Consider the following 19,604-nt stretch of genomic DNA (forward strand, 5'->3'; position numbering starts at 1 on the left):
GGTAAAGATCGACTATTAATAGGAAATATTATATTTTTGTGGTTAAAAAAGAACAAAAAGAAAAGCTTTTGAGTAAAATGTGATTGACATAAGCCTTGGAAGCTAAGGGGTTTTAAGTAAAGTTTCAGATTAATTTCCAGAAATTGAAAAGAAAAGCAAGACTGCTGTACCAATTCTTGGGAAGTACAATTTCATAGCCCAAATCATAGGGAAAAGTCCTATCATTAGGAATTATATTAGCACCAAATACATATAGCTCATGTTAAAAACATCAATGTGTTACTTACTACCTCCTTGAGCTTTCTGGGAAAATTCTACTAGAATCAGTGACTAGATCTCTTTTTCCTGCAATCTATCTGTTCACTAGGTATCCTTTCAACTTCCTTTCCTTGAATATGTAAAGTTCCCATTCCATCAATCATCCTGAAGCTTAGCTTATGAGAAATATATATGGAACTAAATAAATACAATCAATATACTCACTTTCCAAGGCATCAAAATTCCTTTGCAGTTACTGGCTCTCAATTTATTTTGATGTAGCATATAGTCCAGAATTAAAATAAAACACTAAGATTAATAAGCTAAATATACAGGGCTTCAGTTTCTTTTTTAAAATACATTTTTGCCTAGAAAAATAAAACATAACTGGCAAACTGCCAGCTTTATCTGCATCAAATTACCAAAGATGTAAACAAAAAATTGATAGCGCTTGGCTCCACTGATGAGCTGTCATGTTGAGTAGCAATTTCGTTTCGTACCTCGTTCCCACCATTTTTCCTAAGCAGGTATTCTAAATGAGCCTTTGAAACAACATGTTCAATATAATATCACTAAAGGGGCAATTAAAGTGGTGTAACAAAAAACAGGGCAGAACACCAAAACCGCTAGGCAGGAAAGCCATTTTTTCTAGCCTTTCCCACCTCTCAAACTGACTTGTTTAGCAGCAATCAGGTTAAATGAAGCTTGGAAGTCATTATGCTGTGAAAGATGTGCAGTAAACATGAAAAGATTATGTCCAAGTTCAGTGGATGTTAGGTGTAAATTCCAAAACCAAATCAGCCCTTCAAGTTCCCTGGAACAAATGGGAAAATCTCAGATGGCTGCACACCAGAGATATTAAGGACAAGTTTTGCTGGAAGCACATCTATTAAAAAATGCATACTGGGCTGACATTTCCACAGACAGAAGAGAGAGATAATTCAAAAACCTTGACCAAAAACAAATACAGGGAAATTCAGTTCAATGTAGAAATGAGAAAGGAATCAGACAAGGGATATATTTTTTCTACTGTTTCACTTTTTTGTTTTTAAGTAAATATAATATGATGATATGCCTGGAAGGCCTCCCTTGCCCCACCCAATTCCTTTTTTATCAATTTCTTTTTACTTCAAGGTTTTCTGCTACCCTACAGCTCCTTTGAAACAAAACCACAAGGTATCCAATGCAGCAAGAAGGGGTCATCTCAAGAGAGAGACCAAAGAAAGCCACTCTTGGCTTTTGGATTTTTAAAATAGGCTTTGAAGATTCTCTGCAGAGACAATGGTCTTTTAGATAAAAGCCATTTTGATATTAAAAATTATGCTTTTGAATATCAAAAAAGCAAGGCTCAGATGCATTGAGACCTAAGGAAAACCAGATAAAAATTCCTTCTCCTGCCCAGAGAGATTTGAGAGCATAGCAGGAAGCTGGAGCTCCCCAACACTTACCCAGGAAGAGACAAGGTAGATTCCCAGGGCCAAGGTGAACTTCTGTCTTGCTTCCCAGAGCATACTGATGAATCTCCCACAAACAAGCCCTTCCTTGCAGAGAACAACTTCAGAAAAATAGAAGTGGCAGCCAACCAAGTCTAGGCTGATAGACAGCCGTCCCCATTCCCTCCACTAACAAACTACAATCCCCAAATTGCTGGAGAGGGTATTGTTAGGTTTCTGGCACTCTCTACATAGTCTTAAAGAGAGCTAAAAGAAGAGCAGTGACCTGGAGTACTCATACAAATGAGAAGAAGGAACCGACTGTGTAGACTCATCACCAAAGACCAGTGGTGAAAACAGGCACCCCATGAGATGCCAGCAGCGATGAATGAAGATAATTGACAAAGGCACTTTCCTCTGACCAACTAGAGTCATGTTTCTGAGCCCTCTTTCAGACACACTCTGATCTTGGACTGTGTCCTTGTTCCAATTAGTTCCATTTTAGCAAGAATCCTACTGGATCAGTTTAATGAAAATCCTCCACCCTTGGTATCTGATCACATTTCCCACTTCCCACTCTGGATATCTTATCACCAGGTAGGTCAGCCTTCAGCAAGAATCCTATCAAGCTGGTTTTGCAGAATCTCCCTCCTCCTTGATGTCTCCTATTAGTAACCTTCTATCCACTGTCCCCAACCTTCTTGGCTATGAATCCCTACTTGTACTTGCTGGATTCAGAATGGAGTCCAGTTTGATACAGAGGTCTCTTTTCCCCTATTACAACAGTTCTTGAATAAAATTTGCCTTTATGGCTTTAACTTCTGTCCAGCTCCAGTTTTTTTGGACATAATTCAGTCATGACAGCAAAATCAAATAGGTATACTGTGGATCCAATGTCTCCTCCTCATCAGGTAGATGTCCCAAATACAGGTAGCCCCAGTGGTAAGAGGGAGGTAGACAGTGAATTCAAATTCAACAACAAATATTCATTCAGTGGTAGAATGTATTAGGCCCTATTCTAGGAACTAATGATAGATCATACAATAACATGAACAAAAAAGTCTACAGAATTATGTTCTGATGCAGAATCAGGCAATAAACAAAGTAAATATAGAACAATACTATGTTAGAAGATGTAAGTGCTGTGGGGTGTGAGGGGAAAAAGTAGAAAAGAGGCATGGGGAAAGGTAAAATTTTAAATTGGGAGCAATTTTATTGTATTTTAATTTTTTATTAAATGGGGAAATAATCTTACAGAGGTTAGGAAAGATTGCTTTGACAAGAGGACATTTGAATCACAACTTAAAGGTGAGAATACTGAAAACATCAATTTCAAAAGATTGCACTGAACAGTCTAGGATTAAGTTTCTTTAATTTTTTTTAAAGATTTTATTTATTTATTCATGACAGAGAGAGAGAGAGAGAGAGAGAGAGAGAGGCAGAGGGAGAAGCAGGCTCCATGCAGGGAGCCTGATGTGGGACTCGATCCCGGGTCTCCAGGATCACACCCCCGGCTGAAGGCAGCACTAAACTGCTGGGCCACCCAGGCTGCCCTAGGATTAAGTTTCTAACACTAAGCTTTATTCTAGTGCAAAGTCCATTAGGGTTGATCAGAGAAAATAAAAACATTATATATTAGTACATTTTTAAATTTATGGTTTGTGAAATTTACTCATTCCACATAAACGGAGTGTATAAACCTGTTTTTTTTTTTTTTTTTTTTTTTTTGCCTTTTAATCACAGTACTTCATCATTAAAGAAAAAAACCAACTGTATTTGTAACACTATCTTTTACTTAGGTAAATATTTACATAAATTGAATTTAGTACATATGTCTATATAAACAGTGTGTATATATGTGTGTGTATACACAAACACACACACACACACACACATCTCACGGGCCTACACATTCAAGCATCCAAAGCCTTCATCTCAGAAACTCATTTATATATATGTATATGCATTGAGAATATCATTCTTAGCCATTAGGTGCCCCAATATCCCCACTTAACCCCTCTACAACCCATCACTACCCGGCCTTCATAGCATTAATAGTAAGAAGGGTACAGAGGGAATTTATCACTGGATTTAAAGACCTCTCAGACAATTCTAAACACTACTAATTCATAATTCAACCATTTTATTTCCCAGTGATATGTACAAGCAACCACAGAACACTATTATGTTCTGTGATGACTTAGTAACATAGATAAGTGCTAAAGAAAAGTTTTAAGAAATGGCACTGGCATTCAGACAAGGATTTTCTTTTCATTTAAATCTATAGTTTTGTTTTTAAATCTCAATTACTCAGGCATATTAGAAATTGGTGATCACAAGCTCTCAGAGAGAATTCTTTCTGCTGCATTTTTTCTTTGTCCCTATAGTAAATGGACTTTGTGTTCATCAAACTATGCAGTGGTTCAAGAACTTTACAATAAATGTGGGGAGGTTTGTGAATTTATAAATTGATGATAATAGGTTACACTCTTCAATTGCCTGCTTATTTGTGTTGAGGAAGAATAAGAAGAAAGGGAGAAAAGAACTACAAAGAATCACACATTCCATAAAAGTGCTTAAGGATTTTTAATGAAATGATATGTATTATACATAAGAAAAAACTGTACTCAAATAGTCTATTTTCAAACAGGAAATGCAGAACATAATTCAAACAACACTTTGAGTGTACAAGTATCCTTAAATCTGAAATGGGGCTCTTGTAGGCAGTATGCAGGGTTTTTTTCCTATCCAGTCACACTGTGCCTTTTGATTGGGAAATATAATCCATGTACATTTTGAGTTAATTCGATATGTAGGAACTTAGTAATGCCATCTCATTCATTGCTGTCTGGTCCTTCTGTATTTCCAATGCATTCCCCTCCCCCCTCTGTTTATGCCAACTTTTGTACACTGATTATACTCCATGGAGGTACACTCTGTTTCCCTTTGTCTTTTGCAGATCCACTCTAGGGGTCTGCTTTGTGGTTACCTTGTAAATTTACATAAAATATCTTATAGATGAAACATTCCATTTTAGGCTGATGGTAGTATCTTCAAACATCTATTAAAGGCTCCTCTTCTGCCCTCTCACATATTATTGATATTACAATTTACCTCTTTTTGGGTCATGCATTCATTAATGATTTAGAGTATAAGTTTTTAAAAATATTTTTATTTAGAAAGAGCACGTGAGTGTGGGGAGCGGCAGAGAGAGAATCCCAAGCAGACTCCACACAGAGTGGGGAGGCCAGTGTGGCACTTGATCTCACAGCCCTGAGATCATGACCTGAGCTGATACCAAGAATCAGACACTCAACCTGACTGAGCCACCTAGGCACCCGAGGAGCTATACTTCCTATTACTCTTCTACTTTGACTTCCATATTGGAGTTGCATGGTTAACACACCATCCGAACATAGAATTTCATTTCATTAAGTCTGATTATTTGATTTTTCCCCATTTCCAATGTGCTGTGAGCTTTCATATGCTGCTATATTCCTGGTTTAGCATCTTGCCAATTCAGCTTGAAGAATTCCTTTCAGCGTTTCTTGTAAGGCAGGTCTAGAGGCAGTGAACTCCCTCAGCTTTTGTCTAGGAAAGTCTTTATTTCTCTTTCACATCTAAAGGATAACTTTGCCAGACAGAGTATTCTTGGCTGGCAATTTTTATATTTCAACACTTTAAATACATTATTCCACTCTCTCCTGGTCTGTCAGAATTTCTGTTAAGAAATCTGATGACCTAATGCAGTTCCTTTGTCAGTTCCTTCCTTTTGTCCCTGGCTTCGAGATTCTTTATGGTTGATTTTTGACAGTTTCATTAAATTGTGTCTTTTTTTTTTTTTAATGATAGTCACAGAGAGAGAGAGAGAGAGAGAGGCAGAGACACAGGCAGAGGGAGAAGCAGGCTCCATGCACCGGGAGCCTGACGTGGGATTCGATCTCGGGTCTCCAGGATCGCGCCCTGGGCCAAAGGCAGGCGCCAAACCGCTGCGCCACCCAGGGATCCCCTAAATTGTGTCTTGAAGAAGGTCTTTTTACACTGAGATAACAGGGTATGCTGTTAGCTTCATGGACTTGAACGTCCAAGTCTTTCTCCTGGTTTGGGAAGTTGTTGGCTAATATTTCTTTAAATAAACTCATCCCCTTCTCCTCCCCTTCTCCTTCTAGGGCCTAATCATTCAGATATTTACTTTTCTGACAGACTCAGAGTTTTTTAAGGCTTTGTTCACTCTTTAAACTTAGTTTCCAGTCCTCTTAACTGTATTAATTCTATATTTGTATCCTCCAAGCCACTATTCTTCCTCCACCTGATTTTCCCTGAGACAGATGTTCACCTCTATATTCTTCATCCCATTCACTGAATTCTTCAGGTCCAGTATTTCCATTCAGTTCCTTTTTAGAATAGCAATCATTTTGATAAAGAGCTCCTTCTGTTCATTAACTTTATTCCTGATTTCATTGGATTGCCTGAGTTTTCTTGGAACTTGTTGAATTTCTTCATAATAGCTATTTGAATTCTTTATTGGGTTATAATGTTCTTTGCCTTTGAGCTTGGTTGCTGAGAATTATTTTCTTCTTGTGATGCCATATTTCCTTGATTTTTCATGTTACTTTCAGGTATGTATTTTTGCTTTTGTATTTGAAGTAGCCAAGAGCCTCATAATTAGCTGTCTTCTCTAGTTCTTATAGTTGGCTAGGCAAGTTATTAGAGACCTCTTTTTTTTTTTTTAAATCTCAAGAGGGTTTGCTAATTTCAAGTTTGTAGTTTTTCCTTTGCCCACGAAGTGTGGCCTGTTTTCTGGGCATGTTCCCCATCTCCTCAGGCTTGCCTTTCTGGATAAATTCAGGAGCACACACACAGCTAGTGGGAAGAGTAGGGGGAAGTATGGGTTTAACACTTGGTTAAATGTTGGGGATGTCCACGGATTTGGTAGGAAGATGGGATAGGACATGTCATTATCAAAGGCCTGTGGCTGGATTTTCTGCTGAGCAGATTCAAGACTGAAATTCTTATCTACCTCTTTCCCCAAATCCTCACTAAGCTCCCATGACAAAGATCCCATCTTAGTACTCTGGGTGCTGGTGGGCAGAAATGGGTTTCTCTCGCTGCATCCTGCCAACTGAGGAAGCTGAATCCTCTCTCCCCATCTGCCTCTTTGTCTGTCTACAGGAGAGGTTACCTGTACTGATAAATCAGCTCCAAAAGCCTCCTTTTTGGAGGTAGGGCAGTGCCTAGAAAGTTTCTCATACTACTTTCACTTAAAATAAACTCATATTTTCCTTTTTCCTTTTTCTTTTTTCTTCAACAATGTGTTGGCATCTGCCTTTTGGAAGACTGGATTTCTGCAAGTCCTCTGTGGTTGGTGAGTGCCTGCTCAGTTCAGCACTCACCTGATTCTTGCCCAACAGCCACAACAGGGGTCCAGCCAGTTTCACCCACTACACAGGTTCCACAGTTTCTGGAAACTGTCTCCTAAGATCTGCAGTGGTAAGATTCTGCTTGGGTCCCTTGGAGTAAGGTGCAAAATCTGGAAACCTCCACAAAGATGCTCTTGTTTATGTATGGATGTCTAATTTGTTGATTAAAAAGGGGGATAAAAAGGAGGAACGTCTTCTGAGTCATGTTGCTGATGTCACTCATGTAGTAGGCATTTTAGAAACTAGGGGCATTGTAATAAATAAAGCCTGGTCTCTATTGAGTACATAGTCACAGAGGTCTATTCTTCTTCTATTAGATTTATTACTAGATTTTTCATCTGTATTAGATATTAAAGATTTATTTCTTTTTACATTTGTACATGATATCTCAATGGTATTTTAAAAGATGCAGCAATATTACTGAATTTATTGCTAACAAATAACTCTATAGATGCGTCTGAGTTTTCCATGTAATATTACCTGCTGTTGATGACAGTTTGTTTTCTTCCTTTCCAAAACTCATATGTTTTTCTTGTCTCATTGCATTGGCTGTGTGAATATATCAGGTACTAGTGACTTACACTATCTCATTCCTGAATCCTAAAGGAAAAACTTTTGGGCTTTATCTTATAGATTGGTTGTTGTTGGCCTTTTATCAGGTTAAGAAGGTTTTCTCAGACTACTGCTTCCTAAGAGTTCATATGCTTATAAGTAAAACATTTTATAAAATAGTTCTAAATGCACTGGGATAATTTTAAACTAAGGCATTTCCTTTAATAACTGTAACTCTAATAACATTTTCTTCCTTCTTGACTCAATTTTGGTATTGGTCTACACAACATCCATATCATTTAACTTAGGAAACTCTGGCATAAATTTATACATTTTGCTAGTTCTACTGAAATATCATTAAAATTGCAAAAAGAAATCTTTTTTCCTTTATCAATCTTTCCAGAGGTTTTATTCTTCCTGCTTATGAACATATGCTTTCTTCCAAGCATTGCTTTATATGAGCAATTCATATGTTTTGATAGCCTTTTCCTTTTCCATTCTTATGTTTTTAAAATTTTCATGATGATACATTTGATCCACTAGTTATTTCAAACTACACTTTGATGTTTCTAAATGTCGTTACTTTATATAGAATTTTTTGGTTGTTGCTGTTACTCCTTGTGATTGAGTGAATGTGATCTTTATGTTGTCAATGTCCTCATGTCATAGATGCTAAATTTTACATATGTCACTTCTGTATAGTATTCTACATATGCCACTATTTTACTTTACAGGGGTTTAAACTTTTATTAATCTTCACTAACATTACACACAGCAGTTTCTGAGAGTTATGTTATGAATTATCACTATAACTGTATATTTGTCTATTTATTTCAGAAAAATCTATTAATATTTTGACTTTTTGAAGCTATTTTACTTGGTGCATACATGAGTTGTTATAGCATAATGCTTGGGTTGTTTCATTTTGTTTTTTAAACTTTGTACAGTGACCTTCTCTTAATTTTGCTTTCAGAGCTATTTTGTCTTATACAGGACAACGGATAAGAAGGAAACTACAGTCTCCTTTTGAGCCATGTTGCTTGGATACATCATGTTCTCATTATTTTCAATATTTCTATGTTCTAACTTCTTTTTAAATTTTATTTAAATCCCAATTAACATACAGTGTAATATTTAGTTTCAGGTGTACAATATAGTGATTCAATACTTCCATACACCACCCGGTGCTCATCACAAGTGCAATCCTTAATCCCCATTACCTAATTAACCCATTCCCCCCACCCGCCTCCCCTCTGGTACCATTAATCCACCACCATGCTGAGAATTAGAATATTATTAACACCACTATATATGTGTACTCCTCATATATACACATAAACATATACATATGTACATATAAATATAAATCTATATAAATATGTTTTGCTTGTTTTTCAGTCTTAAAAAATAGTGGTATATTTTAGCCTTGTGGGATATATTTTTATTCATCCTCAACATTATTTTTTAGTTTCATCTACGTTGCCATTTATGACTAAAATCCATATTTTTATAATGTTATTACATCCAACTTAATCCATCTTCCTAATGAATAATATTTCTCCTATTCCTCTCCCTTATTTTTATGCTATTACAAATATTTCTAAAAACAAGAGCTTTCATGTTTGTTGGTGTGGACTTTTTCTAGGGTTTATCTCTAGGAGTGAGACCACTGGGTAACAAGATGTGCAAATGTTTACTTTTATACAATGATGCCAAATAGGTTTAAAAATGATTGTAAAAACACTCAAACCTTTTAGACTTGTGTGGATCTGCATCCATATCAGTTTTTGTTATTATCAAATTTCTTAATTTTTGCCAAAAAATAATAAAATGGTCTCATGGAAAATTTAGATGTAGTATAGACTGCCAGCAGGTGTGAAGAGTTTTCATTTAATGATATCTGTCTATTTCCCCCAACTATTTTCAAATAATGCAGAACTACTAAAAGCAACATAAAGAAAAGCCATCAGTAAAAAATTATGAAGGCAGAGGACTTTAATTCATTCCTCAACAAGACTAATTTATTGCAAACCTTGTGTCCTATGTATTCATTAATTAATCGATTGGTTTCTATTTATCTTAGATTTAGAGACCAGAATTGAGACGGCTATAGAAACATATATTAACCCCTATTTCAACAGAAAAAAAAAAAAAAGCCTGACTTTTTCTGACAAATTTTGTTTAAATTGATTAAACAGTGAAAACTGGCTTTATCAATTAGGTTTTACTGCAAATGAATTCAATGAATTGAATAAGCTAAATTCTGGCCCCAGGAGGTTTTTGTTTTGTTTTGTTTTTTAAAACTATTTGCTGGAGCAGTTTTATATTTACAGCAGAACTGAGAGGAAGATACAGAGACTTTCCTGCCTCCACACAGCTTTTCCCTATTATCAACATTCTTCAAGCAAGTGGTACATTTGTTACAACTGATGAACCTTCATTGAGACACCATTATCATCCAAAGCCCAGAGTTTACATTGTGTTGTACATTCCATGGGTTTAGATAAATGTATAATGACATTAGATAGTCATTATAGTGTCATACAAAATACTCTCACTGCCCTAAAAATCCTCTGTGCTCTGCCTTTTCATCTCTTCCTACCTCCCAACCCCTGGCAACCACTAATATTTTTACTGACTCCACAGTGTTGCCTCTTCCAGAATGTTGTACAGTTGGAATCACAGTTTTTTTTCCTACTTTTCAGATTGACTACTTTGCCCCAAAGTTTTGACAAGATACACACACACATTTACATAGCATGTAATAATAATAATTTCTTAAATATATTATGCTGGCAAAGGTAATCTGAAATTAACATTTCCATCTTTGTATCCTTGCATACATCAAGTTGCAAGTACAGTATCTTTAAGTGAAAGTACAGATATAACTACTAGTTTTTGTTGTTTGTCATCTTAATAATGCCTTATGATATATAATTACCAAAAAACAGTGAGTGACTTCAATAAGAGGATAAGAAATTATTTTCCAAGTAAGATGGTTTCTAATTTTTTGCTTTAAAAATAAACTGAACAAGGAAGCACATGAGTGAGTGGTCATTAAACATGCTTTCTGGGATCCCTGGGTGGCGCAGCGGTTTGGCGCCTGCCTTTGGCCCAGGGCGCGATCCTGGAGACCCGGGATCGAATCCCACATCAGGCTCCCGGTGCATGGAGCCTGCTTCTCCCTCTGCCTGTGTCTCTGCCTCTCTCTCTCTCTCTGTGACTATCATAAATAAAAAAAATAATAATAAAAAATAAAAATAAAAAAAAAATAAACATGCTTTCTGAGGATGAACGACTACAAAGTTTTGGTTCACTGAACTGATATTTTTTCTTTCTTTCAACAGATATTTTTCTTTGAATTATTTTTAAGAAAAAATTACTTATGTCAACAAATGATGCAAATGACCCAGAACTTGTCTCTTTTTTATGAATAAATATTTATACATGGATATATGATATAAATGGAAAAAGAATAACTGAATCCATTTCATTATGCACTATTTCCAATAAAATCTTACTTTTTTACACCGATTTTTATCAAAAAATGAATTTATGTTGAATACTTGAATACCAAAAATAATTATAATTGCTCAAAAGAAAAATTTCAACATTTACTATGATCACAAAAAACAAACAAAAAAATCCAATTGATATTTACATTTGGTTATAAAGAAGTATGACAGGGTGATCACTCAAAATATATTTTAGTAGTGTAACATTTTGTGAAGGAAATGGATTAGAAACACAATTTAAAGAAAAAAACAAAATGATGCAAAAATATGTTATCAATGTTCATATATAGTTTCTCAATAGATGATGGCACATACCTAATCACTCTGGATATACTTTTATTAGTGACACTCAAAATTAACAAGAAGTGTCATTTCAAAATGTAAATTAGTGAAGATGCCATAAAGTAGCATCCAATGAAAGTGCTCAAATTTTTAAAGAAAACTTTTAGAAACTAAAAATGTGTTAGGTAATAACATAGCTTTTACACATTTTTTTTTATTTTTTATTTTTTTTTCATTTTATTTATTTATTCATGATAGTCACACAGAGAGAGACAGAGAGGCAGAGACACAGGCAGAGGGAGAAGCAGGCTCCATGCACCGGGAGCCCGATGTGGGATTCGATCCCAGGTCTCCAGGATCGCGCCCTGGGCCAAAGGCAGGTGCCAAACCGCTGCGCCACCCAGGGATCCCTACACATTTTTTTTTTAATGGAATACCTGAGTATTTGTTGAACTAGAGGACTTGCCTGATTTGGTATCTGCATAGCAAGCTGACTGTTTCTATTTTGATTTTATTTTTATAAGGGATAACTTGAGGCCAGGGTGATTAATGGAGATTATAAGGTGGCTGCTTTGCTTTATCCACATGGTATTATTTTACACATGTCCAGACCAGCTATCTACAATGCAGAGGCCTCGAAATTAAAATAAAACAAAAATAACATGAAACAGCAATCATTTGTTGAGCACTTGCTCATTTAATACTCCAAATTTCCCTATGAAAAAGGCATCACCTTTTAGCAGCTGAGAAAGCTGAAGTTTTGAGAAGTTAAATTGGATCACAGAAAGAGGCTGTCCCACAGTAGGCAAAAATCACCCACAGGGCATTCATTGCTTCAATTTACTCATCTTAAAATGGAAGTAATAGTACCAAACTTTGTAATTATTCCTAAAATATTTTCTTTTGATAAAAAGTAAATTAAATTACGGGTGCCTGAGTGGGTCACTTGGTTAAGCATCTGACTCTTGGTTTCAGCTCAGGTCATGATCTCAGGGTCATGAGACTGAGCTCTGTGTCAGGCACCATCCTGAGCATGGAATCTACTTGATTCTCTCTCTCCCTCTCTGTTGCCCCTTCCTCCCACTTCCATGCGTGTTTGCACTTTCTCTCTCTCAGATAAATAAATACATCTTTAAAAAATCAAATTACATTATAAAATATCTTGGTTCAAAGTGGAAAGCCAGACATAACAGTTAGGGATATGGGCACAGGGGTATTCAGACACACCTGCACACAGGGAAAATAACATACATTTTATAGCGTACTACCAAATATTTTCTGAGCTTTGTTTCCTCTCCGAGCAAGTCATCTAGGTTTCCACTGAGAGTTACTTGGATGCACTAAACCAATGCATAGACTGTTTAGTGTTGCTTAGACATTCAACTTACTTCTTGGGCAGCTTCATTTTTTTCACCTTTTCTTCAGCATGTTCATCTGAAATGCCCACATGACATCCTAATGCCAGCAAAGTCCTGGAAGACAAAACCAGAGATAAATTGCAAGAACTCCTTCTCTGTGTCCAAAATAACCCAATATAATAGCAGATGGGAATTAGGCAGAACAGTCCACCTAGAAAGCAGAGTAGAAACCATTTTTAGAGCAAAGGGAAAATATTATTTATAGATTATTTACTTTTGAGTACTGAGCAAGTCATTGAAAACTGAAATATCACAAAAAGCAATATATTGAATAGTAAGTCTTTCTCCAATTCCCTCCCTGTAGTCCTGTTTCTTTCCCAAAAGGCATCAATTGTTACCAATTCTTGAATATCCTGCCCAGTCTTTACAAATACTAACATGTGTGTGTCTGAGTGCACACACATGCATGTGTAGTTTTCCCTTTTGGGGAAAAAAAGAAACACTACACAAATTCCCTTTTACACAATGGGTACATTCAAGAGACCACGCTCTGCAATTTTCTATCTTGACTTTACCCTGTAACTCTTTCATATAAAGCTGGTTTATTTTTAAACAGCTCTGAAGTATTCCATTAGTTGGAAATAAGTCTCATTTTCAAAAAACATATCAGGGTCCCTGTTTGCCAGAAACAATTTATTCATTATTTTTAAGATACTCTATATTTTTTTCCTCCCCTGAATGAGCTTTTATTGATTTTCCCAAGAAAAGATCCTTATAATCCACATGCAGAACTCAACCTTTAGAGTCTTCCAGGTTTACATGGAACAACATAACTTTAGCATCCAAGACAATGAGTGTTTTTTCCTATCTCAACAGGATAACATACAGTGGCTTATCCTTTTTGGATTACAGAATTTCTAGGGTCGAGTCAGTTCTAGTATGGATGTGGCAAGTATCTACAATTCACTTACCCTTCGCAACATCTTAAAAATGAAAATCTGGAGACAGACAGATGGGTGGTATAGGTGGATAGAACTGTGCACATGCACACATACACTGTAATCAAGTTAAATTTTAGGTTATACATGGCAAAATTAAGATGACCCTGTGAAATTATCCTTCAGGCGTTTAACTGCGTAACTATGAATAGATCAAGAATTGACTGAAGGTATAAAATTACCTAAAGAATGTGCCAATTAAAATGAGACAATCAGAAACAGAAGAGTAGAAACCAGATTCATAGAACAAACAGAAGTTATACTTTTTCAAACACTGTCCAGGGAACAGGAAGTTTTTTTTGCTTTCATTCATTCATCTATTCAATAAATATCTGTTGCATACCACTAGCACCAGGCTCTGTGCTAAATTTGGGGGATAAGCTTACCTGGTGGGGAATACGGCAGTTAATTATAATTCAGGGCCTTTGGGGCAAAGAGATACTTAGTAGAGGACTATAAAATCATCAGGGAGGTTACCACACCCAGCCATGAGGGAACTCAGTATGACAATTATATTAGGATTTATCTTAAATTCAGACAACTAAATCCCCAAGCATATGCCCGAGAAATGTTCTGACTATAATGAATAGAGAACCTTGACCATACATTAAGGGAGGGTCTGGAATGCCACACAGAGGGAATTACACTATGTGGATGGACAACAGACAAGTTATTGAGGGTTATGCTCAGAAAGGCATAATTGGAAGCTGTCTGGTCAGAAGTGTACTTATAAAGGGTTAATTTATTATTGTTTTAATAAGCTTACCAAGTTCTGTAATCATCACTGCAATCCATTCTTAGAATATTTCACCCCATCACGTTCCTCATGTCTATTTGTAGTCATTCCTCATTCCAACTCTACACTCCCCCCAAGCCACCACAAATCTATGTTTTGTCTCTACAGATTTGCTTTTTCTGAACATTTTATATAAAAATAATCATACAATACAGGATCTTTTGTGCCACACTTTTTCAACTTAGCATGTCTCAGGTTTATGAATCTTGTATCAGTATATGCATATCAGTAATTTATTTCCTTTTATTATTGAAAAGTATCCTATTGGATGGCCATGTCACATTCTGCTATCCATTCATCAATTTATGCACAACTGCATGGTTTCAAGCTTTTGGCTCTTACATATGATGCTTCTATGAACATAATTTTATAAACCTTCATACACATGTCTTTGCATGGATATATGCTTTCATTTCTCTTGGTTGGATTTGCAGTAGACTTGCTAGGTTGTTCGGTAAATTTGTGTTTAACATTTTAAGAAACTTGTATTTTTTCTAAAGTGGCAGAACACTTTTTACACTCCCACCATGAATACATGTATGTTTTAGCTTTCCTGAATCTGCACTGACACTTAGTATGTCCATATTTTTTATTACAGGCCTTCTACTTTTTTTAAAAAAAGATTTTATTTATTTATTCACTAGAGACACAGAGAGAGGCAGAGATGCAGGCAAAGGGAGAAGCAGGCTCCATGCAGGGAGCCCGATACAGAATTCAATCCCAGGACTCCAGGATCACGACCTGAGCTGAAGACAGATGCTCATCCACTGAGCCACCCAGGTGCTCCAATGTTAAGTATCCTTTAATGTGCTTCTTAGCAGTTCATATATCTTTTATGGTAAAATAAACACTCAAGTGCTTTGCCCATTTTTTAGTTGGGCTATGTCCTCTTATTTTTGAGTCATAAGAGTTCTTTTTTTAAATTAATTAATTAATTTATTTTAAAGATTTTATTTTATTTATTCATAGAGACAGAGAGAGAGAGAGAGGCAGAGACACAGGCAGAGGGAGAAGCAGGCACCACACAGAGAGCCTGACGTGGGACTCGATCCCGGGTCTCCAGGATCATGCCCTGGGCTGCAGGCGGCGCTAAACCGCTGTGCCACCAGGGCTGCCCTCATAAGAGTTCTTTCTATATTCTGGATACAAGTTCTTTATCAGGATTTGCATGATTTTCTACAAATTCTACAAATATAATATATGATAGGATTTATATGGTATATAAATATTTTCTCCCAGTCTGTGCTTTATTTCTTTGAAATTTCCTTCATAGTTTCTTCTGCGATGCAAAAGATTTTGCTTTTGATAAAATCCAATATATTGATTTTATCTTCTTCGACAGATCATGTTTTTGGTTTTGTATCTAAAAACTCTATGCTTAGCCCAATGAGGTTTTAAAATGAGAGCAATAGATGATTTAAAAAATCGATTTAGTTAAATTATTAACCACCGCAAGTTCTTTGAACAAAAATTCTTTGTTCTCTACATAATTCTATTATCTGTATTAAAACCACTTGATTTAATGTTGTTTAACTCACATGTTTAAAAATTTTTACAAAGCTGAAGACTGGGAAGAGAGGAACACACTACAAAGGGTTTGCTATGAAGCCCAGGCAGAGGCTAGCTGCTCTGGTCCATGGCAGAGAAGAACAGAATAAAGAATCAAAAAAAGGAATGGCTGAAGGTAGATTTTCTGTCTTGATTCTGGCAAATACTACTAAATTAAGCAGCAAAATTGGTTCATGTGGCACTATAATACTTTAAAGTATACAGCCACAGAAAATAGAGTGAAAAGACTGGTGTAAAGCCACAGAGAGAACATGAGGCACCCAGCAGATGATAAGTATCTGGTATGTAAGAGACTGAGCTTTATTGCTTATTCATCACTTCATTCATTCAATGAACATTTACCAAGCTCTGAGTAAAGTTTGAAAAACGGTAGACAAATGAGATGCCCACAGGAAACGTAGGGGTCTGGTGGAGTAGAGAGGTCATGCTGGAATTCCACAAATCAGGAAAGGAAGTTCTTATGCTAAGAGATACAGAAGGGGTGAGTGTCTTACTGAGTCAAGGAGCTCAGCAAATGTTTCCCGAGGGAGTGGTCTGGGATGTACAGGATGAGAACAGGGCATGGGTGGGGCAGGGGGGTCATCCCAGGAATGGACATAGAGAAGGCCCTGTGGTACAAAGAAACATGTGAACAGGTGAGTTCAAAAAGACTAGTGTTATTAAAAGCAAGAAAAAGAGAGTGGCCCTCCCATGTGATGAAACTGGTGAGAGGGGAAGCCAGATTTTGCAGGACCTTCAGGAAAATTCAGAAACTTACTTTATCTTAAGATTGGTGGAAAGCTGCTAAAAGAATTTAAATTGAGAGAAGACATGGAAACCTAAGAGTTTGGAAAAGATCAGCTGGTGACAAAGTCAGAATGGATAAGAAAGGAGAAAGGATAGATTTCACTTGGATCTGTGGGGATGGTACTCTAGTTTCAGGTGAGGAATAATGGCAGTTTAGGTTCAAGTGGTAGAGTACCAACCCAGTGGTGTTGGAGGTACTGGGGTGGTCACAGCACCATTAGAGATGGAAGAAAAGAAGTGGATGGATTAAAAGATGATTAGAAAGCCCTCGGCAAGGGATGGGGGTCGTGGGGGGATGGGGAAGTATTAAGGATGACTCTGAGATATCTGGGGTATTATAAGGGGCATCTTCAACTTAAGAAGAAGAATACTTTTTAAATGCCTTAGGGGCAAAAATTGGAGGAGATCAAAAAAAAAATCACAATGTTTGAGGTACACTTGCCAAGGAAATTGGCAACAGAGTCAATGTTATGTGCTAGATACTCTGCTAAAAGTAGGTATAGGATAAGGGGTTAAAAAAAAAATAAAACCATGGCCCTCATCTTCATGTAGCTTACAGTGTAATAAGAAAAGCAAATATTAAATGACCCCAGAGAGTAATATTAAAAATTGTGGTGAGAGCTATAAAAAATATCACGGTGTTATAAGAGAAAGGGAGTAGGGGGTAGAAGAGGGTCTCATCGAAGAAGTACATTTAAGCAGAAACATGAGTTAAGAGTAAGAAAGCGCCCATCTAAAAATAAGGCAAAGAACTTTTCATGCTAAAATAGTATATATGAGGCAATAAAAATTCTGAGTCATTAGAAGAAGAGACCATGGGGGCTGGAACACAGTGAACAATGGCAGGAGTTGCAAAGGGTTCATGCAGTGAGTGCCACTGAAGCCACTGAAGAGTTCCAAGCATCATGCGTATGAATGCTCACGTGCAGGTGCATAAGCTCTGGCTGTGCACAGAAAGAACCAGAAGAATGCAAGTGTGCGGGGGGACCAGTGAGAAGATTCTCGTGAAATCTAGGTGACACATGATGGTGGCTCAGACCAAGAGGAGTGCTATGGAAGTGGGGGAAGGGGAGAGACTGAAGATACAAGGAGGAGGACCCAGTGATGGGCTAGACCTGGTGATGGGGTGGAAGCAGGGATCAAACAAAAGAAAGAGTCCAGGATAACTCCCAGGTGTCTGGCCCGTGTAGCAGGATGAATGGAGACGCCATTCACAGGAGATGAATGGAAAGCTAATGTCAAGGTACCTTGGACACATCCAGAGAGAATGCCAGCTGAGAAACGAGATACACACAGAGCAGGTGTCTGCAGTAAAGATGTACCTTCAGGGAGTTGTCAGCAGTGTGTGGAACTTAAGTTATGGGTGTGATAAGAATACCTAGTGACTTTGCAACAGAAAGAGTGAACCCAGGACTGAAAATCATGAATCATAACAGAGACTGGGTAAACTGTTGCCATCAAGAGACTGGAAAAAAAAAATAGGTACAAAGGTAGGAGGAAAACCTGCTCTTTTAGACAAAAATCATGCCTCTTCTCCTATGTTTCTCCCTTCACTACTGCTATCCTTGGTGTCCTCGTGTCCTTAATCCTCCTATCCCTTCCCCTACATATGTACACAAATACATTGTAACTCCCAAAAACAATTTTAAGGAAAAAAAAAACCTACTTGACCAGAAGAACAGTATTGTTCTAGTTTTGCTGCATTTTTGTTAACTTCCAAAGAAAGAAAGACTCTATGAAAGTATACAAGATATTGATTAAAAACCATTCTATTTTTTTTTAATTTTTATTTATTTATGATAGTCACAGAGAGAGAGAGAGAGAGAGAGAGGCAGAGACACAGGCAGAGGGAGAAGCAGGCTCCATGCACTGGGAGCCCGACGTGGGATTCGATCTCGGGTCTCCAGGATCGTGCCCTGGGCCAAAGGCAGGCGCTAAACCGCTGCGCCACCCAGGGATCCCTAAAAACCATTCTAACATTCATTTCCTAAACATAGGTCATTTATGAAAAAATTAAGTTCTTGAATTCAGAAAATACTGTAAGTAAAGCAGAAATTAAACTTTTAGTGACACTGGTCACCAAAGTTGGGGACAGGGCTGACAGGCATGCTTATAGACACTCTGTTGTCCTGAGAGAGGGTGCCAGAAATTTGCAGGACTCTAACACATAGGTGACCAGAAAATCTGAAGCTATCTGTCAACAATTTACACGACAAAAAAAAGAAAAATCACTAAAAGAGCACCTTAAATTCACATCCACATGAAATCATCCTTCAAAACAAGGGATATTCTGGAGTAAACTTTTGATTGTTACTCGGCACTCTTCAGAATCCAAATGAAGGAAGTTGTTAATCCTTCCCCTGATATTTTTATGGAGTGTGTCAGACATATGGTGCCCAAAGCTTGATCAGTGTCATATGATTTAGTCCCCACAACAAATCCACGAAGGAGATGCAGTATGACCCCCGTCTTACCAATGGAAGAAAATCTAAGGTCTAAAAAATCTAAGATTCCCTATGGAGCAGCAAATCCTTGAACCCACAGTATCCAACAATGGACCCTGTGTTCTTACCTACTCTGCTCTGGGGGCTACCACCTGAACAAAGGCCTAAAGGAAATACAGAAAGAAACTATCGC

The 19,604-nt window shown here is 37.1% G+C and overlaps 1 protein-coding gene across 3 annotated transcripts in view; it reads right to left on the minus strand.

The window, feature by feature from the left end:
• Positions 1-19,604, minus strand: part of RYR2 (ryanodine receptor 2) — a 721,805-nt gene that overhangs the window by 279,913 nt on the left and 422,288 nt on the right. For all 3 annotated transcript variants that reach the window (XM_072755910.1, XM_072755909.1, XM_072755907.1), the window contains one exon: positions 12,849-12,932. In XM_072755910.1, coding sequence (XP_072612011.1) covers positions 12,849-12,932 — 84 coding nt within the window. The remainder of the gene's footprint in view (positions 1-12,848; positions 12,933-19,604) is intronic.

The sequence above is a fragment of the Vulpes vulpes genome, chromosome 4 (assembly GCF_048418805.1).
Source record: "Vulpes vulpes isolate BD-2025 chromosome 4, VulVul3, whole genome shotgun sequence".
Lineage (NCBI taxonomy): Eukaryota > Metazoa > Chordata > Mammalia > Carnivora > Canidae > Vulpes > Vulpes vulpes.